Below are 13,352 nucleotides of genomic sequence, written 5' to 3'. Positions count from 1 at the left end.
TTTGTGTAGAGCTGCCTCTGTGGCAGAGGACTTTCAGCCCTGTGTCTGTCGAAGTACATAATTTCAAACTTACTGTGGTGTAGTAATTACCAGTTCACTTGATTTAGAGATGCAGTTCTGATTACTCATTTCAAAAGGCATTGCATCTCCAAGTGGAGAAGCAAAGTTCTTTTCATCCTGTCAGGCACCATTAACCAAGGAGTTAACCTTGCTGCAGCATTCAGAAATTTCATGTAAAGTCAGTCATTACAATGGCTCATAGCCAGATATCACTGCTCCTCCCTTCAGTTCCTCATGCTGTGCTGGACCAAAATCTTGCAGTGTGCAGGACTGACAGGATCATTGTGCAGCAGTGCCAGCCGTCACTGAACAACTTGCCAGTGGACTGGAGCTACCCAGAGAGACTGTGTGCTGCACGTGTGGAAGCAGGAAAAAAGAAAAAAAGAAATTCTGCCTTTTAGCACATAAGGACAGGCTTGGGTTGGGCTCCCCATCCTCCAAAAAAAAGAAAACACTTGATTTCTCAGACCAGCAAAGTCTTCCTGGTCTTTGCATCTTGGGTTCTTGTTCTGATTCTTTCACCCACCTCTCCAGTGCCAACAGGAGCTGAGTCAGCCATCTTAGTGTGCTTGCGTGTAGCTTCCTCACCTGCCACATCCAGGGTAGCACTAGAAATAAGGGATTTGTTCATAAGATAGCCTACAATGAAAAGGACAACAGTCTGAGCGCTGACCTAGTGAAAACTTTCTTCCTGGTATTTCTGCTTTGGTATTTGGTGTGTAGCCAGATGTTTCCTGTGCCATATCAGGGGAAAACTGTCCAAATTCCTAAGCTAAGGCAGGACTTGCCTGCTTGAGTGACCAGTTTGCCTCTTCTAATATTACTACCAAGTATGTGTCTTTGATTGCTAGCATGTTGAAATACTGCATTATTGAGTGTTTTGCCTCTTTTTTTAGGCATAAAGCATGAATGCCAAGCAAATGGGCCAGAGGACCTCAACCGAGCTTGCATTGCTGAGAAGCTAGGAGGCTCCCTAGTTGTAGCTTTTGAAGGAAGTCCTGTGTAGACGTCATACAGTGCCACAACTCTACAAGCATTCCATGTTTTAATATATCAATTATGTAAAGCAACCATTCTAGGCAAGGGTTTCACTAACTGTAGGGAAGCTGTCTTGTAGAATAAAGTAGATTTTGGAGATGTAGCTCGTATGTACAAATGACCCTAAATAAATCAAATCTAAGGATTTATCTTGGTGTATCAATATTTGCATTGGTTGTCCAGCCCAATACTGTCCCCAATGGATTAACACTAAAGGTCTCAAAAAATTTCGGTCCAATGCAGCAGTGTATCATGGGTTGAAAGGGGGTGGAGGTGAGAACAATCTGGTTCCTGTTCTTTTCTAAATTCTAACAAGCAAAATTCAGTCAGTCTCTTTGAGGCTGCTGGCCAAATTGCCAAACTCAAACTTTTCCCCTGTAACAAAACTTAAAACCTGTAGTTAAAGTTAGGCTAAAGCAACTGGTTGGCACCAAAACTCATTTAAATTCGTAGTGCTTGCAGTTGCAGAGCATTGCTAATAAAGGCTAATTCTGAAGTTAAATGAGAGAAAGTAGACACACTTTTCTGGAGAAATAGTCCTAATCTGCTCTCTTGTAAACTCACGGTGCAGTAATAATATTTAAAGGTTCACTCGTTCTGTAGGTTCAATTTTCTTGTTTTAAAGTGTCTTGAGGTCTCTTCCAGCCTGATTCTATAAAAATTGCTTTTCTGTTGACATAGTTTAACTTAGAACTACCTTAGTTTCTCTAACACAAACTTACTAGTGGATCAGATGCTTCTGAGGCTTTTACAAATGAAGATTCTTGTATTGGAGCTCTCTAATTATGGGTAGTACAATGAGAAGGAACCACATCTTAAAAAGTGATATTCTCAGCCCCAGTCTTTGGTCACTTGGTCCATTTGTCCATAGTTACTATTGATTTAACTTAGTAGAACCACTCAGCCTGACTAATACAGCTTGATCTGGGCTTTTTGTCTGTTAGCTTCTTTAATTCTGTAGAAATGCATGGAAATATCACCTACTAGAAAGTTTGACCTGAAATGCCTTTTGTATGGGGGTTAGAGAACATTCCTGTGCCAGCTACAGAGATCTTAAAAGCTTCCATGTTTCACCAGTGGTTGATTAAAGCTGTTTCCTTTGTGTAATGTGTACATGGGAGTTGCATAGAGTTTTCCTGTATGTCTGTAGAGAAAAAAGAAAAAAAAAAAAAAAAAAAAAAAGAACAAAACCCGTAGCCTCCAGTGCGTTACTGTGATATGTTCTGTGCGTGCCAAATTTGAATAGCCTAAATAAATGGGGTTTCCCTCCCCTGGGTCAGTGACTGATTCCTCTCCAGCCTCTGGATCAGCTGTCCTGCAGCAGGGCTGGTGCTGCTGGCTGAGCATGCCAGTGTCCTGCATAAGTTGGGTGCTCAGGGAGCTGATATGTCTTCCACAGCTGCTCTTCCCCCTGTGCTGCTCATGGGGGAGAAGGAGAGGGGGGAAACAGGCTGGAAGTGCTGGTAGAGGGAGTTGGGCAGAAAGCAGGTTCCTCTGCCTGCCAGGTGTGCTGCCCTCCTCAGCCCTGCACCCCTCTCACAGGTAGGTGATGCCAGCCCCCTGCACCTGGGCTCTGCCTTTGAAGATTCAGGCCCAAATTTCCATAGACTGGAGAGCTTCCTGGAAAAAAAACATCTCATATTTGCAGTCTGAGCAGGAGCAACCCAGCATGTGTTAGTTATTTTCCCTGTAAGAACTGAGGGAGCTTTCTCTGGCCAGCCCCATGAAAGCGAGGCAGTCCCAGCCTGCTCCTTCCTCTGTGAGCTGTTGCCAGATGTGCAGGGACAGAGTGCTGCACTGTCCCCGCAGTTCCTTGGCAGAGCAGCATGCTGTGCTGGTTTATCTGTGGGGCCAGGGAAATAATGGTCCATAACCTAACTCAGCATGTGCTTTCTCTGGCCATGCTGCCTGGCTAAAACCTTTAATTCAAGGCAGGGATTGACTGCATGCTCGAACTTGGCACCAATGTGTGTTTCAGGGTTTGGAGCACAAGGTTTTCAGATTGAAAGAGATCCATGAGAGTGAAGCTTTCTGATTTTTGAGAAAGGCAAACCAGTCTCGTTTCTCGCTGGTGCTTTTAGCCTTTGTTTCAGTCAGCTCTGAGCTCACCCAAGTGGGTAATCATCCTCATAAAGAGCTCCTTGCCTTGGTGCCTGCAGTACTGGTCTCTGTCCAAAGTCCAGGTGGAGATAAGGAAACCAGAGTGACAGAGCGGGAGTGGTGCTGTTTGACAAAGGGAACTCCCAGCCAAGATCCAGCTGATAACTAGTGCCTCAGGGCTGCAGGCATCTTTGAAGACATCCAGCCTGGATGACACCAGAGTGGACTTCTGCCTCAGGTTTCCTTCCTTGGTTAGAACATGGAGCAGGAGACCCTGCAAAGGTGGAAAGATGTCTGACCTGGAAGGTAGGAGGGTACTTTCCACAATGGATCATATAATCCTAGAATCACAGGATAGTTTGGGTTGGAAGGGACCTTCAAAGGTCATCTAGTCCAACCCCCCTGCAATGAGCAGGGACATCTTCAACAGATCAGGTGGCTCAGACCCCTGTCCAGCCTGGCCTGGAATGTCTCCAGCGATGGGGCGTCTACGACCTCTCTGGGCAACCTGTGCCAGTGTTTCACCACTCTCATTGTAAAAAATTTCTTCCTCGTGTCTAGCTTGAACCTCCTCTCCTTTAATTTAAAACTGTTACTCCTTGTCCTATTGTAACAGGCACTGCTAAAAAGTCTGTCTTCATCTTTTTTATAGGCTCCTTTTAAGTACTGAAAGGCAACCATAATGTTTCCCTGGAGCCTTCTCCAGGCTAAACAACCCCAACTCTCTCAGCCTGTCCTCACAGCAGAGCTGTTCCAGCCTCTGATCATTTTTGTGGCCTCCTCTGGCCTCTCTCCAACAGGTCCATGTCTTTCCTGTACTGAGGGCTCCGGAGCTGGACACAGGACTCCAGGTGGGGTCTCACCAGAGCAGAGCAGAGGGGCAGAATCACCTCCCTTGACCTGCCGGCCACGCTCCTTTTGATGCAGCCCAAGATACAATTGGCCTTCTGGGCTGCAAGCGCACATTGCTGGCTCATGTCCAGTCTTGGACATGAGCCAATCAGGGACTTGGGTACCGAAGTGTGTTAGTCCCCCCACTTTGATGGATGAGAGGTCTGAGGTGGCACTTTGGGCCTTGGCTAGGTGTGGTCCCACAGTTTAAGCTGATCCAAGAGGCTTTGGCTGCTTTTAGGACCCTCACAGCAAGTCCCGAGGTACTATACTGGCATCTCTGGAAGAGTACTGCTCTCCAGCACTGGCAGTAACTCTTAACCTTCAGAACTATAATGCTTCAGGCTTGTCCATGTCATGGTTAGTGGGCCAAACTTCACCATCTCTCAAGGTTGTTTGATCTGTGGTTGGAGGGGATAAAAATCATGTGAAGATGTTTCCTCTTGTGACTGTTTCAAATCCTTTCAGTTAAGGTTTCTCCCAAATCACTCAGACCTTCTGAAAAGGCAAGGCGAGCAGGAAGGACAACATGAAGAATGCTTCCTATAGCTTGGCCGGTTGATGAGGAGAGAAATTACTTTCTAACAGAACTACAGGAAGAAGAAAAAGTTGAAGGGGTTCAGGTGATGAGCACAAGCTCAGCAGGACTGCAGCCCAGATAGCGCAGCTTGGCTGCAGCAAGAGCAGAACTGCTAGAAACCTTTTCAAGTCTACCTGCAGGCAAGGGTTTCCCAAAAGCCGTTTCTGTCCATTAGACTTGGGAGAAGATGAGGATGGGAGGAGGAGACTGGTAATTCAGGCCTGACCTTGAACAGCAGATGGTGTAAATGTAACTGAGCTGCTCCAGCAAAGGTGAACTTGAGTTTCTAAGCTATGGCTTGATAAGCCAAACACCCAGCCTGAAAGGTAACTCCAGCCATGGCTGAAATCAGCAGAAGGATCCAGTATTCCCATCCAAAATCACCTGAGCTGGGTGATAGCATGACATTTATCAATAAAGTACCCACCTGCAGCAGCCTGGTGCCAGCTGCTGATTGCATCTGCCCTGCATCACAGACTGACGGGTAACAAGCCGGCAGCATGGCTTGTCTGGAGGAAAGGAGATAACGCTTGGCAAACCTATGCAACCCAATAGGCGGGCATGTTGTGAAATCCCACCAGCTTCTGGGAAAGCAGGGGCTGGCCAGTCCCCAGCCCTGTGTGCTGGTGGACAAGGCTTGGGTTTCTCCGAGCCCCTCGGGATGTCTGTCACCTTCTACCAAAGAGATGTTCCCCAAAGAGATTTTTTTTCAGCTTTGCTTAACAGATCAGCTCTTCTCTTTCTTTCTAAAACAAGAAAGCTTTGTGATGTGTCCTGGAAGGGCACCTTGTTCCCCCATGATGGAGTCATCAAAAGTGTTCTTATGTGGCTTTTGGAGCCTCATCAGAGCCCACCTGCCCTGTAGCATACTCAGGACACCAGCTGCCTACTTTGTGTTGGTTTTTTTGGGGTCTTCGTTACTTCTCATGTGTGAATGCCTGGGTATCTGCTCAATTTTGCACAAGTGCTTACAGTAAAGGAAATCCTTGTTGCAAAAGCAAAAAAACTGAAAACCCAAAGGATTGCATCACTTCAGTACGCCTGCTGCTCTGAGGCCCTTCCGACCCATGGCTCTCTAGAGGTGACAGCCACCCCGATACACTCAACGGCTCACTCCAGCCTATGGGTTGGGTTTTATTGCAATCCTGGTGAACTTCAGGCATTCCATTGCTTTTGGGGAACTTTTAAAAGCCAAAAGGTAACAGGCAAGGCATACTGCTCTGCAGTGAGAGGCGATGCTGGCAGCATTGAGGTCACCAACAGTCCTTGGTTCATGAGGTCCTCCCCATGTGCTGGAAGAACAACCGAAGACTACTCATGGCTGCAGGCAAAGGTCTGTTGACCAAGTTTGTCCTTCCCTTGTGGGGAGATGGACCTGCCAGAACCTGGGGCACTTGCAGGGTGTGCTGCCTATATGCATGCAACAGCCCTCATAGAACACGGCTGCAGGGGGTTTGGGGGGGCAGCGGCAGAGTTCGTAATGAGCGTGTGTGGTCTCAGCTGCCATGCAAGGGGCTGGGGCCATCATGCCACAGGGAAACAGCCCCCACCTGGCATGTGAGCTCCATCACTTCCCATCCTGCAAGGAACTGCAGGCCAGTGCAGGCACTGAGCAATGGAAGGGTATCACTGAACCACTCACCAAACCAAGGGAGGATGGTGGCCCTCCTTTTGGCTCAGCACAGCCTCGCCAAGGTGCTCAGCCCATTTCTGCAAGGAGAGTTGGTGGGCTCAGCACTGATGTGTACCCCCCGACTTCTGCGTGTAGCAGCCTCTTGTTCAGCTTCAGCCAGCAAAGCCCCAGCAAGCACCAGATAAAAGGGTGTCTTTGGACAGGGGTGAGAGGTAGGTTTTTGGGGGAGTGGTGATCTGGGGCGGGGGTGGGGGGCAGTGGCTCTCAGCTTACCACTGCCTCAGCCAGAAGTCAGTAGGAACCCCTTTTTCTTGCCTGGTCAAAGATGGGTCACATCCCTCCTCCCCTCACGCGCCCCCCCCGAGGTGTGATTTGCGCATCCCTTCTCCATCATAGCCCCAAAGCCACATTGCTGGGGCGGGGGGCGGGGAGCGCATCGAGGGGGCAGAGGAGACAACACACATCCAACCTGCCTACATGGATTTTCTGGTGTCTAATATAAAGGTTGAGCGCACACTGCCTTCCTTGGGGACAAAATGGAGGCAGGTCTGCCCCTCATCCCCTTTCCTGGCCTTGAGACCGAGCACTTCAGGGACCTTTTTCCTTCCCCTGTCTCAAATCCTGCTGATGTCAGTGCCGGGCTCAGCAGCTTTATTGTGGGGAGACAGGCACCAAGGTGTCATGTGGCCTTTGACATTTCCTGAAAAAACAGCTTAAAAAAAAAAGAGAGAAAAAGGAAAAAAAAAGAGAAAAAAGATGTAAAGGAAAGCCACAAGAAGGGGAGAGCAGAGGAGCAGAGAGCTGGAGAACCCAGCAGCAACTGAAGACCACCAACTTGCTGCACCTGTGGGGTCAAAATTATAGTGCAGCACAGAGACTTATGCAAGCGGGCGGATGGCCCCCCAGGGCTCAGGTTACTGGGTGGCTCACCCCACCATGCACCATCCCCACATGCAGCATGACCCCACGGTAGGGGAGGAGCTGGTCCTGCTGCAACACCCTGCCTGGGCTGCCACTGTGTCCCCTGGTGCCACAGCACGGGTGACATTCCTGGTGCCAGGCCCATGAGGGCAGCTCAGCGTGCAACCCAGCATGATCACCCCAGCAGCTGGAGGAAAAAGTTTCTTTCCTTTGCTTATATTGGAAAAACAACAGAGGGGAATCATTTGCAGCACAGCAAGGAGCTGGGAGAATAAAGGATCTGCTCCTGGCCAAAGCAGGGTCCTTCTTCAGTCACCCCCACAGCCCCACCTGGCCTGCAGACATAAAAAAAAAAAAGTATACAGAAAAATAAAGCAAGGGTGAGCTCTTTTCACTACATCATTTTAATTGCATTGACACCCAGAAATACACAAAATGATACGTGCCAAGAGCCAACCATCAAAGAGAGGTTTCCTTCCATAGTGGGTCTCTTTCACTCAAAAAAAATATATATAAAGATATATATATATAATTATAATTGCACTGTTTGGTGTACAAACACAGCCTTCCCTTTTCACACATTCATGGGTTCTGTCATGACAGGATGGTGAAGCCCTGGTGCCCGCCCTGATGCGAACGGAGTGCCTCCCCGGGGAACGAACAGTTGTACAAAACAGTATGAAGATTTTCTTAGAAACGTACACCTGCAGTGTTTACTGGCTGGGGTTTTTTGGTTTTTGTTTGTTTGTTTGTTTTTTGGGGTTTTTTAAAGTTTCAAAACAGTTTTGGGTCACTAATGGCTTGTATCTTTTATCTACAGTAAATTCAGCATATATTTTTATTTTTAGGAATGTGTAAGGCATTTTGGTAAGTTGAATGGTAAGGTCTAGGTCACAGACTTGTCAAACTGAAGTCCCTTCCTTCAAACTGTCCTCTTCCCCCTGAAGAAGGAAAACCAAGAGGTGGGTTAATCAGCGAAGTCTCAAATCTTATTCTCATGTTGGCTAAAGCAGCAAAGCATTTTAGAGATGGGCCAGGTCTTCCCTTCTAGGCAGGGAGAATGGTGACCACCATCCTGCGTGGTCCCAGGGCTTACCAAAAACCACTGAGGTGGTTTCTGGCAGCAGGTGCCACCTCCCGTTTTAAACCACCACCTGATGCGCTTCCCCACAGCCTCCAACAGCATCAAGGGGAGGGATGGCCGTGGCCACCACAAGTACCGTTTCCTGAAGCTGTTCTTTCAACTTCTTCACCGTTTCTTTCTCTTTGGCCAGTTGGTCCTGGGTAACCTTCAGTAGCTCTTGTAGTTTGGTTGCTGCCTGGCCCAGGTCCCTTGTTAATTTTTTTTCTTTTTCAAGTCTTTCCTACATGAGAGTCAAAAGAAGGCACCTGCCTGAGCCTCCCTTTGCCATCTGATAACCTCCCACCCTCCAAAACACCTCTGGTCGCCTTGGGTCTGCATCAAGCCACCTTGATGGCCACAAGCCAGAAGAGCACCCAGCTCCCTCCTCACTGGAGGGGCCACCCCACCAGCTACAGCTCACTCTGGTTCCACAGAGATGCCACAGGCAAAGACAACCTTACAGAAGCCAGAACAATTTGCCAATACATGAAGTGCCCAGCCTGCGAGAGCATTTGCTCAGTGCATCACCCATATCTTGGCCAACACAGATGAAGGGGCTGCAACTTGCACCCTGCTGTCCTTCAGCCACGTCAGAGCTCACAGGCAGCCCGAGGCAGGGAGCTACCTGCAGGGGAACCATCTACCTTGGACGACCATCCCTAAGAATGATCAAACCATGCCCCTAGTCTTGCTTGGACACGGCTTTTGTTGTCTTGCTCAACACCAAGCATGAGAGAGCAGGGCAGCCCAATCACCTTGAGATGCTGGGCCTCCTCCACATCTGAAGCTGCTGCATTCTCAGCCAGTCTCAGCTTTTCCAGCTCTGCTTGCAAACTGCATGCTGAGCTCTGGGCCTGGAAGGGCGATACATACTCAGTTAGCACACGAGCTAATGACGGCAGGCACCTCCTGCATCCTGCCCCATACAGCCCCTTGTCCCCAGTGGGTCTGCCCCTGGTGAAGATTCAGGTTATACGGCCAGCATCAGACAGCTGGACGCTAAAAGCAATGCATTGCTTTTGCTGATCCAGCTTCTACCAGGAAGACGGCACTTCTAGCCAGGGAAGAGGGAAAGGGAAAGAGTGGCCAAAAACCACAGAGGGACTGGGAGAGCTGCAATTTGAGGGGCCAGCGATGCCATGTGGCTTCAGCACAGCTGCTGCAAGAGGTTCTTCAGATGTGTGAGGGAAGGTGGCAATGTCTGAGGTGTGGATGGGGATGGGGAAAAACCTTCAAATTAATCCTTCAAATTAATTATTGGGCTTCATTAGCAACTGAGAACCCATAAAGGCTTTGCAAACCCTTGTGCCTTCCTTGCCCATGCCTACCTCCTCCAGCTCCAGTGCCAGCTTTTGCCGCAGCACTTGCTCCTTCTCCACCAGTGTTTCATTTTGCTCCAGCTGGGTTTTCAACTGCGTTGAGAAAAGGACACAACACCAAAAAATAAAATCTAAAAAAATACCCAAGAGATGAGCTAATGGGGACATGGCAAAGAAAGCTAGGCTAGACAAAAAAAATTAAAACTGAAGCTTTCCCCAGAACACCAATGGACAATAGGTACCGGCATGCCCTCTCTGCACTAAAGCTGGGAAGATGCCCATGGCCAGCTTGGGGCTTGGCTTTGTGTTGCCAAATTTTGCCTGCTCCTCAGGCAGGTCCAGCTGGGACCTGGGACGAGAGTCACCTCATAGTGGAGGACATGCCAGGCAGGTCCCTGTGCCCGAGAGAAAGCTCCACACTTAATGGGATTAATGGAGAGAGACAGAGCCTGGCTCGTGGCAGCACGGTCACCGGTGAGATGTGTTGGCCTGGAATGGAACAGCCACTGCTAATGCCTTAGCCCAGCACCAGCAAGACTTACAGAGCCTCTGTAATCCTAATCACTGCCAGCTGGGAAGGGATCCCAGTACAGCTCTTTCAGGGTGCCCTCTTCCTACCAGGAGACCCAAGCCCGGAACTCAACAGGGCATTATTGCATGGCAATGTTGGCCCAAGGGCTTGCAGCATCCCCCGTGTGCCTCTCTCAAAATCCTGCCAGCCTGATACTGTGACGGAGGGATCCCAAGGGGAACAGCCTGGCAAGAGCCGGCTGGTGACGCATTCCCAGCAGGAACAGAATGAATGGTTGACAGGACAGGGGGCTGGCCTCCCCCAGCACACAGGACAGGAGACAACACAGCTGCAACAGCCCTGAGCAAAGCCACGTGGTTAGAGATGGTGAGGCAGGACAAGGGACACAGTTAAGGGTCAGCACCTCCACAGACAGCCGTCTCACCACCCTAACCTTGAGGGGCACAGGCTTGCTTCGGTCAGCTTGTAACCCCACCACTTCTCCATCCTGTACACAGCTCTTCATCTCACTTGACTACTGCCTGACCTGGAACGAGGACCAGCAAGCCTGGCTCAGTTACACATTCTTGCACCCCAGCCATTACAAGGCCCACAAGGACCTACGGATAACATTTGCTGGCTTTTCCACTTGCACATGAGCTGAAATGTTTGGAAAACCACCTCAGGTTCTGCTAGAGGCAGGGTGGTAGTATCTGATCTGGGCAGCTCCTGGGGGTGCAGAGCACACACTCACACCTTCTCTGCTCTTGTTTGATCACTCACCTGGGTTAAAAGCCACTGCTGAAGGCTGGTACTAATACAGAATCAGAATCATCCTAAGAACCTTGTCTAAACGCCTTTTAAACACCTCCAGGGGCAGTGAATTCCACCAGTTCCCTGAGGTGCCTGTTGCACTGCTTCACAACCCTCTCTGTGAAGAATTTTTTCCTAATATCCAATCTAAACCTCCTCTGCTGCAACTGGAGGCCATTTCCTCTTGTCCTGTCACTTGCTACTTGGGAGAAGAGACCAACACCCTCCACGCTACAGCCCCCTTTCAGGTAGTTGCAGACAGCGATCAGGTCTCCCCTCAGCTTCCTTTTCTCCAGGCTAAACAGCCCCAGTTCCCTCAGCTGCTCCTCATCAGACTTGTGCTCCAGGGCCCTCACCAGCTTTGTTGCCCTTCTCTGAACTCTCTCCAGCACCTCAATGTCTTTGTTATGTTGAGAGGCCCAAAACTGAACACAGGATTCAAGGTGCGGCCTCACCAGTGCCAAGTACAGGGGAACAATCACTCCTCTAGTCCTGCTGGCCACACTATTCCTGATACAAGCCAGGATGATTCTATGATTCTGTGCTGTTGGATTTTTTGGCCACCTGGGCACACTGCTGGCTCATGTTCAGCCATCTGTCAATCATCACCTCCAGGTCCTTTTCTGCCAGGCAGCTTTCCAGCCACTCTTCCCCGAGCATGTAGTGTTGCCTGGGGTGTTAAATAAAGCAACCAAGGCAGGGTGGCAGGTCCTATTTTGATCACAACAGTCAGCTGAACTCCCTCAATTAAATCTCCCCCCGACTCCATCTACCAGAGCTCCATCCTGCATCGCAGCAGCATCTGCAGTCAAGCTGCAAGGTAACAGCGTGCCTTGGCCAGAGGAAAGGGAATGTCGCTGGATGAACACAAATGTGTTCGACACTTAAAACCACCTGCCCATCTAGAGATTAAGGCTAATGATGGCTCATTGGATGGCTAAGGGAGCCGGACAGTAGTGGCTACAAGGCTGGGTAGTGTCATGGCACCACAGGGAAACCATATTCCTGGCTCGCTCTGCTCTGAGTAGCTCTACAAACCAGTGATGCCACCCAAGATTAAAAAAAAAAATCTTCTGAGCCTCTCACAGTTGAAGTATGGATTTAAAAAACAAAAGCCCTCATGGTTTTGGCAGGTCTCTTAGCTCTCCTGCCCCATTTCCCAGTCCTCTCCCTCAATTACTTGCAGAAACCCAGCCCCATCCTGCAGCCCCCTGAGCGACCTCCACACACACAGGCTGCACAGCCTCAGTCTTCCCATTCAGAGGTGGATGGACAGATGTTCTAAGACACCCAAACCCCTGTCCAAGGGTAGTGCTGGGGTAACCAGTCACAGAATCATAGAATGTCCTGAGTTGGGAGGGACCTATAGGGATCGAGTCCAACTCCTGTCCCTGCATAAGACAATCCCCAAATTCACACCATGTATCTGAAGGCATTGTCCAATTGCTTCTTGAATACTGTCAGGCTTGGCGCTGTGATTACCTCCCTGAGGAGCTTGTTCTAGAGCTCCACCCTCCTCTGGATGAAGAACCTTTTACTAATATCAAACCTAAATCTCCCTTGGCACATCTTCCTGCCATTCCCTAGAGACCAGCATTGGGGTGGCTGGAGTCCTCTGCTACATACCAGCAGGCGCAAGCCTTGCTGCTCTCCCTTCCTTCCCACCCCCATCATGGGAGGAAAGGCGGGCAAATAAAAACCACCTTCTGAGTCTCAAACATCCACTCTGAAAGCTGGATCAGTTAGTGCCCAGCAGAACCAGGTGGGTTTCCACATGCACTGGCTGTGCCTTCCTCCCTATCCAGAGCCCACAGGGAGGATGCTGGTCCTGCAGCTGGATGTGCAAATTGGATCAGGCAGAGCAGCGAGGTCCCAGCAGGACAGCTCCGGAGATCCCCCCTTACCAGGGCCAGCTCTTTGCTCTGCTTCTGTGTTTCCATCTTTGCTGCCTCCAGCTGCTCCTGGGACTGTGATAAGAGCTGCCTCAACTGTTGAGGAGAAACAGAAAGAAAAAAAAAAAAAAGTTCATTTATGCAACTTGGTTTTGGAGATCTTTGGCCCAAGAAAGCATTTTGATGATCACAAAATCACAGAATCATAGAATAGTTTGGGTTAGAAGGGACCTTCAAAGGTCATCTAGTCCAACCTCCTGCAATGAGCAGGGACAGCTTCAACAGATCAGGTCGCTCAGAGCCCCGTCCAGCCTGGCCTTGAATGTCTCCAGGGATGGGGCATCTACGACCTCTCTGGGCAACCTGTGCCAGTGTTTCACTACCCTCATTATAAAAAGTTTCTTCCTCATGTCTGGCCTGAATCTCCCCTCCTTTAGTTTAAAACCATTACCCCTTGTCCAATCACAACAG

The 13,352-nt window shown here is 49.5% G+C and overlaps 2 protein-coding genes across 4 annotated transcripts in view; one reads left to right on the top strand and one right to left on the bottom strand.

Annotated features, from left to right (window-relative positions):
- Nucleotides 1-13,352, top strand: part of DSTN (destrin, actin depolymerizing factor) — a 31,478-nt gene that overhangs the window by 9,826 nt on the left and 8,300 nt on the right. The window contains exon 4 of one of the 2 annotated variants that reach the window (XM_065631928.1): nt 957-1,247. The exons of the other annotated variant lie outside the window; for it this stretch is intronic. Within the exon in view, the coding sequence (XP_065488000.1) occupies nt 957-1,066 (110 nt within the window). The 3' untranslated portion in view covers nt 1,067-1,247. Of the gene's footprint in view, nt 1-956; nt 1,248-13,352 lie in introns of those variants that run through there. 2 annotated transcript variants of the gene reach the window in all.
- RRBP1 (ribosome binding protein 1) overlaps nt 7,610-13,352 on the bottom strand; it is a 33,736-nt gene continuing 27,993 nt past the window's right edge. Inside the window, exons 19-23 of one of the 2 annotated variants that reach the window (XM_065631926.1) lie at nt 12,894-12,977; nt 9,675-9,758; nt 9,102-9,200; nt 8,444-8,587; nt 7,610-8,164 (exon numbers count right to left, since the gene is read on the bottom strand). In XM_065631926.1, coding sequence (XP_065487998.1) covers nt 8,126-8,164; nt 8,444-8,587; nt 9,102-9,200; nt 9,675-9,758; nt 12,894-12,977 — 450 coding nt within the window. In that variant the 3' untranslated portion in view covers nt 7,610-8,125. Of the gene's footprint in view, nt 8,165-8,443; nt 8,588-9,101; nt 9,201-9,674; nt 9,759-10,645; nt 10,724-12,893; nt 12,978-13,352 lie in introns of those variants that run through there. The other variant, XM_065631927.1, reaches the window with a different exon arrangement.

Source organism: Caloenas nicobarica, chromosome 3 (assembly GCF_036013445.1).
Source record: "Caloenas nicobarica isolate bCalNic1 chromosome 3, bCalNic1.hap1, whole genome shotgun sequence".
Lineage (NCBI taxonomy): Eukaryota > Metazoa > Chordata > Aves > Columbiformes > Columbidae > Caloenas > Caloenas nicobarica.
This window is presented reverse-complemented; position numbering and strand designations above follow the sequence as displayed.